Source organism: Cynocephalus volans, chromosome 17 (assembly GCF_027409185.1).
Source record: "Cynocephalus volans isolate mCynVol1 chromosome 17, mCynVol1.pri, whole genome shotgun sequence".
In the NCBI taxonomy this organism is placed as follows: domain Eukaryota; kingdom Metazoa; phylum Chordata; class Mammalia; order Dermoptera; family Cynocephalidae; genus Cynocephalus; species Cynocephalus volans.
In genome coordinates this window covers 44,152,999-44,159,536 of record NC_084476.1, presented here as the reverse complement: position 1 = coordinate 44,159,536, position 6,538 = coordinate 44,152,999, and the positions used below count along the sequence as shown (strand labels likewise).

The 6,538-nt window shown below is 46.5% G+C and overlaps 2 protein-coding genes across 2 annotated transcripts in view; both read left to right on the top strand.

Moving 5' to 3' along the window:
• The first annotated feature begins 1,344 nt into the window (after positions 1 to 1,344).
• On the top strand, positions 1,345 to 2,558 carry LOC134365598 (uncharacterized). The gene is made up of 2 exons (XM_063081693.1): positions 1,345 to 1,441; positions 2,017 to 2,558. Exons 1-2 carry the CDS (start codon positions 1,345 to 1,347, stop codon positions 2,556 to 2,558), a joined length of 639 nt encoding a protein of 212 aa, XP_062937763.1.
• The window catches only part of ACO1 (aconitase 1), a 63,182-nt gene continuing 58,872 nt past the window's right edge, over positions 2,229 to 6,538 (top strand). Inside the window, exon 1 of the mRNA XM_063081804.1 lies at positions 2,229 to 2,327. The gene's annotated coding sequence lies outside the window, so the exon portion shown is untranslated. The remainder of the gene's footprint in view (positions 2,328 to 6,538) is intronic.

The following is a 6,538-nucleotide window of genomic DNA, read 5'->3' as shown; positions in this document are numbered from 1 at the left end:
TTCGGACCATTCAATAAACTGAGAAAGTCCAATATTTACAAGTAACTAACTGAATCGGCGAGGAATACAAACAGGCATCCCCAGAGCTTGACAGGCCTCTGACAGAATCCTCATGATACTTCTGACTGTAGCAGTAACTTTTGGCAGGTAAGTCTGCTAGAACAGTGCTGCTACCACACCTGAAGTCCCTTCTGCCTCTGGCTCGTGGAGCAGAGCTGTGATACCTGAGCAGCTACCACACACAGGTGACTTCCTCTCAGAAAGTCCATAAGCACATACACCCTGCTAGGCCACTAGCAGAACCTTCTTAGTATGACAAATACTTACTAGGCAGACCTAGTGTGAGCATGGTATTATGATTCTAACCCCTTAAACATTTAGCTTTCTCAGCAAACCATGACATCCAAATTTGAGATGCTGGATTCAGGAAGAGGAAGAAATAGGATGTACAGGAAAGGATAGACAGATGGTTAAAGAGGATACTAAATTCCCATCTTAGATGTGAGGAGTGACAGGTGTCTGTGGATGCCACCAGTGGCTGGAAATAAAGATCAGAATTAGGTTAAGTAAGACCAATGACAGAGACATAGCAGGCTTCAGCTGGAAGTAGCAGGGAGTTCACATAGAGAGAAAACAGATGAAGAAAAACTCAAGTGTCCAGAGCAATATGTAAAGCAAGAGCAGAAAGAGTACAGTGAAAGAGTCTGAAAAAGAGGGATCAAAGAGGGAAGAGGTAAATCATGAGAAGAAAAGGCTGAAAAGCCAAGAGGAGGTTAAAATTTCAAGGAAGACTAATCACCAGTGTCAAATACCACAGAGTGATCAGCAAGGACAGGAAGAGAAGAGAGGCCACTAGACTCTTGATCAGCACATCACTAGTGATGTGTCTAAGCAACAGAGTGGAGTAATGTGGGAATTATTCCCTTCATGGTGTTGGCCAACTGCTTACTAATAAACCTCAATTCCCCTTAGCTCCAATTTAATTATTTTCTGTCAAGAATTATCAATTATATGTATGCTGTCACTGAATATTAAGAAATTTTGCTTTCTGATGGGCTGCCTCAGTAAGAATCAAAAGTTAGCTGGAAGTGTTCTCGCTGTACTCCCCCAACCTCCTACCCGCTCTCACCTCCCCCTAACTCCCAAGGGGATTCTTGTATTATTTTTCAGGGCTTGTGGTGAACATTTGGCATATGGTGAACACTCAAGGAAAATTTGTTCAATTAATGTGAAGGATGTAAGAAGTGGATGGGAAGAAAGTCTCCTCCCATATTGGAAATATGGCAAATTACACCCTCTTTCAACATTAAATACACTAGGGATACCTTTACCCTATAGTCTACCATGATGGAAAAGCCGGGGCTTGGCGGTCAGACATGCCTGAGGACTGAATCCAGCTGTGCCACAGTTCACACCTGCGAAGTGAGAGCTGGTTGGACGGGTATGTAGAGATCCAGTCTAGAGCTCTGCGCGAAGTAGAAGCGCAGTGAATGGTGCAGTCCCTATCAGTATTAGCTGTGAGTTATTCATCCCGTAAGCTGCTTATTCAGATGGAAAACTATGGTAACTTTCCAAATAACTTGGAAAGGAAAACCTCACGACCTTTCACCTAGAAAGATCTAATCACTTCTTTGAACTCGACTTTGCCTGAGAGGGCGCAACTCCAACCAACGTCAAAGCGTGTGTCCTGAAGGCCCACTCGGTGCCGTTTCTCAGCCGTTTCTCTGACTCCAGACTCGTAAACAGCATGACGTTAAAAAAAAGAAAAATCACTCGTAGTTCTTTTGCATTCTTCAACCACCAAAACGTTGAAGTCCTATCCTGATGGTCTGATCCCGATGCCCACTAGACACGCTTTGCGCAAAGAACTAAGGCAGGGGGTGGGGGGACGAAGTGGGGAGAGGGGCGAGGAAACCACACGTATGGGGCAGCCAGAAAATGAACCTTGGCCGTTATGGCCACGTCATTTAAAAATATAAATGCATTTCTTCCCTACCCCTGCTGCCCACTTCCTAGAGCGAGCTGGGCAGTCACACCCTCCACCCCAGAATAAGCAGAGGCGGACCCGGGCCGAACGACGTGGCCCCACTTCCTGCCCTCCCCTCCCCTCCCGCCCAGGCCGCAGTTTCTCCAGCGCGGGGGCGGGGCCCGGGCAGGCTCCGCCCCGCTCCGGCCGCTGCCCGCGCTGGCCCCGCCCCGCCCCGCCCATCGTCCGGCGGCCTGGGGGCGGCGCGGGGAGGAGCGCGGAGGCGGCTGCTGGCACCGCACAGGGCTCGGTCGCGCGGCCCGCTGCTTTTGGTCGCGGGAGCCGCACAGTGCAGTCCGCGGTGAGTACCGACTCGGCCACCCTGTCCTCCGAGGAGTCGGCGCGGGCCTTTTCCGCGGCGCCCGAGGCAGAGTGGCCTGGAGATGAGGGGGCGAGCCCGGGGGAGGTCGAGGGGAGAATCGGGGACTTGCTCCTGGGACTGACCTCTCCGCCTGGTCCCCAGGCCGTGACGCGCCGGGATAAGGGTCAGGGACTGGAAATGGCTGTCCTCGCTCCCCTTAGTCTTGGCTGAGCGGGCCGCCCGAGAGTCCTAACGTCGGGGGTGTGCGGGCCACCCGGGGAGTCCTGACCCCGAGGCTGTGTGTCCCGCACCGGGGAGCCCTCGCCCAGGCCGGGCCGGGCTGAGAGGGAAATCCTCGCTGAAGTTGCCCAGGCCGATGGGGGAATCCACACCAAGGGGTAAAGGGCAAATGAGATAAGGGGAAAGAGACACCTCCGTGGAAGGATTGGGCACAGAGTCCACCCTGATAGATTCGGGCTGCGTTTCCCGATTCCCCAGCACATCAGAATGGCACGTCTTCCTTCCCGGAGCACACACAACCCTCCTCACACCCGGGCGAGCTCTAGGACAGAATTCCCAAACTTTTTTTGGAGTCAGTACCCCTTTAGACTCTTAAAAATTAGTATCCTAAGGATCATTTGTTTATGTGCATTGTATCTATCGATGCTTATGTAAACTGAGACATTTTTACTGTTTAATAACTCATTTAAAAATAATAGTGGACCAGTTATATCTTACCATAACACAATTTTTATGAAAAATAACTGTATGTTCCAAAACAGAAAGTTATTGAGAAGAGTGGCATTGTTTTAAAACATTTTTGCCAGTCTCTTTAATGACAGGCTTAATAGAACAGCTGGATTCTTATATCTGCTTCTGGGATTCAGTCTTTTGCAATATCCCATGTCATGTAGCCCCTGGAGAGCCCCAGTATAAACTCCTGAAAACGAGAGAGTGAAAAAGCCTAATAAATCCTTAGTGTTATTAAAGTGGTTTTGACCTTGCAGGTCCCTGCAAGTTCTCTGTACCACTCTTTGAGAACCACTGATGTAGGAAATGCTTTGGAAGCTTCACTCCTTGGGCCTCTTTCTTGTTTGTGATCCTTGGTCTGAGTGGAACACACACCACCACATGCCATAGACAGTGTTAACCTCTGGTATGTGGGACCAAGTTTGACCTCACTTTGGAAACCAGATGCAAGGTGCCCACATAAGTGATGATGATTCTTGGTGGCCTCCCGAGAACTTGGCAAGGCTCACACGTGGTGTGTGTGCCTGCAGAGCTGACCTGGCCCTGCATCAGGATTACAGCAACAATGTGGCAAACACGACCTGTGGGTTCAGAGAAGTGCCTATGTGAGACTGTGCCAAGTCTGTAGGCATTCGTGTGGACTTACCAAGTAGTTGAGAAGTTATATTCAAGAGAACAGGAAGGCATGCTTTTGCCTTCCTTTCCTTGTGTTCATTTCTGTACACAGTTGGGTGGTTGCTAGCCTTGAGTTTATTGGAACATGATTCCCAGTCTTGGAGCTCTTTCACTTTCCACTTTCAGAAGTGTCACTGTAAGTGGTCCTTCCTCAGCCCCTGCTGGAAATTAGTGCCTAGCATCCTGGTGTGTGGTGGATGGGATCCTTTACCACGTTCTTTCCTTGGCTTCATGCTCTGTCAGCTAAAGTACCATATGGAAATTAAATACATATATACATCAAAGGAGAAAAATTCTTCAACTGTATCTGGTAGAGAATCTGTCCTGGTGTTTCTCTATCCAAAGAGCTGCTCTGGTGCTCTGATGGACAAGTTTGGATGCTTCAGCCGATACTGTAGAGATGTTGTGTGCGCATGAGCCTGTGTTGTCACACGGCCCACAGATGAAGAAGGCAGTGGGATCTAAGCTCTGAGCACCGGCTGTGTTCTCTGTATAAGACTCCACTTTGATGGTGGGGTCTCATTCCTTCATCCCTTCAGTGGATAATTATTGACCACCTATTGATCACATGCCCACTTCTGTACTGGACACCAAGAAAGTAATGAGCACAAAAGATACAGTCTCTGCCTTTCTGGAGCTTGCGGTCTAATAGCTTAGGTAACGGTTCACTGAGGCAGCCCATTGTCAGAGTGTTTACATGAAATGTGGTCCTGTATGAAAAACAATACCCCCTATCAGAAGTATACTTCAGAAGTATGTGCTGAGGAAACCAGAGTCCCACATTATGAAGATGATGATAAAAACCAACATTTATTATCATTGCCTGGCACAGAGCTTCCTTTGCCTTCTTTCTCCTACTCTTCATTTTATGGAGGAAGTAATCTCTGTGAAGCAGCCAGACTGTACAGGGAAATTACTTCAGCCTGGTGCCAGTCACTGAGCCAGACTTGGGTAAGGCACTTTCTCTCTCCAGGCCTCAGTGTCTTTGACTTTAAAGTGAGGGGTTAGGCCATTGATAGCAAATGTCCTAAGGAGCCAGTGGTTTACTAGAGTTGATTTATACAAGCACTTATGCACATCTCTTCCCAACTTCATGTTCAGTGGCATCACATTTTTTAGTTTGAATTAAGCCATGATGAGAATATTTACACCATGGAAATCAGCAAATGCTACAATTGGGGCTTTTTCCTCCTGGAGAATAACTTGTTAAACATTATCAGCACAGAACTGCTACTATCAGAGCCAAGGTCCTTTGGGTTGTTTGGTATTTTTTGGCCTGGACAAACACACTGGATAAGGGGTTTGTGATTCAAGTTCTCCAAAATTTTGGGCAGAGAAGAAACAATCTGTTTTCACTATAACCTAGAATATGGGTCAGCAAAGTTTTTGTGTAAAGGGGCAGATAGTAAATATTTTAGACTTTGTGGGCATACAGTCTCTATTGTAAGTACTCAGTCCTTCTGCTGTAGTGTGAAAGCAGACATAGACAATATACAAACAAATGAACATGGCTGGGTTCCAATAAAACTTTATTTACTAAAACAGGTGGTGGGCCATAATTTCCCTGTTCTAGAATATCAGAACAAGAGCCATGTTTCAAGGAGGTAGTTTGATGGAAAAGGAAATTTTTCAGGACTTTATGCATCAGTACCAGGGACTTGAATCTCCAAGACAGATATAGGTGAGAATAGGAACTGCAAAGGATTTCAAGTCAATCACAGAAGAATCCATAGTAGGTTGTTTAAAGGAAGGCCAGGTGTATTAGTCCATTTTTGTGTTGCTTTAAACAGAATACCTGAGACTGGGTAATTTATAAAGAACAGAGGTTTATTTGCTTATGATTCTGGGACAGCTGCATCTGACACGGGCCTCAGGCTGCTTCTACTCATGGTGGAAAACAGTAGGCAGCCGGCAGGTACAAGCAGATCACATGACAAAAGGAAGCAAGAGAGAGAGGGGAGGTGCCAGGGTCTTTTTAAACAACCGGCTCTCTCAGGAACTAATAGAGCAAGAACTCACTCACTACCCCCACCCCCCAGGAAGAGCATTAATCCATTCAAGAGAGATCTGCCCCCATGACTCAAACAGCTCTCAACACTCCCAAAATTGGGGATCAGATTTCCACATGAGTTTTGAAGGGACAGCACATCCCAACTCTGTTACCAGGAATGTTCACATTCTGAGGACACAGCCATGGATGGTGAGTGGGGATCTTTATTCCCAAATCCCTTTCTGAAGCTACTTCAGACATTGTGCTGGGATGGTTGGACCTGCAGTCTAACCTAGTCTGTGAATTTTGGGTGTTCTTATGTAAAAACTGGTAGTGTCTCTGACAGCTATCCTGATTCCAGGAGTAAGGACAAAGGAAATGTTAAAAAAAGGAAGGAAAATCCTCATCATGTGTATATTACACATTGTGTATGTATACTGTGTGTATGTATACACGTGCATGTGCGCATATTTGTAATTTACATGTGTTCATAAGTTGTGTGCATGTGTGATTACACATTCCATGTATTTAAAGTAGCCTCATAAATGTTTGGAAGACAAACTATTAACAGCAGCCAGTTTTCGGCAGTTGAAGCAGTGGAAGGAAGGCAGGCAACTGGTGACTTTTTGTAATACCAGGTGTCTGCTTGTCCTGTAACATTCATATATTGCTTTTACAACTTCAAAAGAAAACAAAAAACTAAAATCCCAAAAACCTATACTTGTAAAAAGAAGACAGGGTTATTTCTCTGGTATGAATCTTGCTACCACCCTCCCCCCCAATAAAACAAATTACT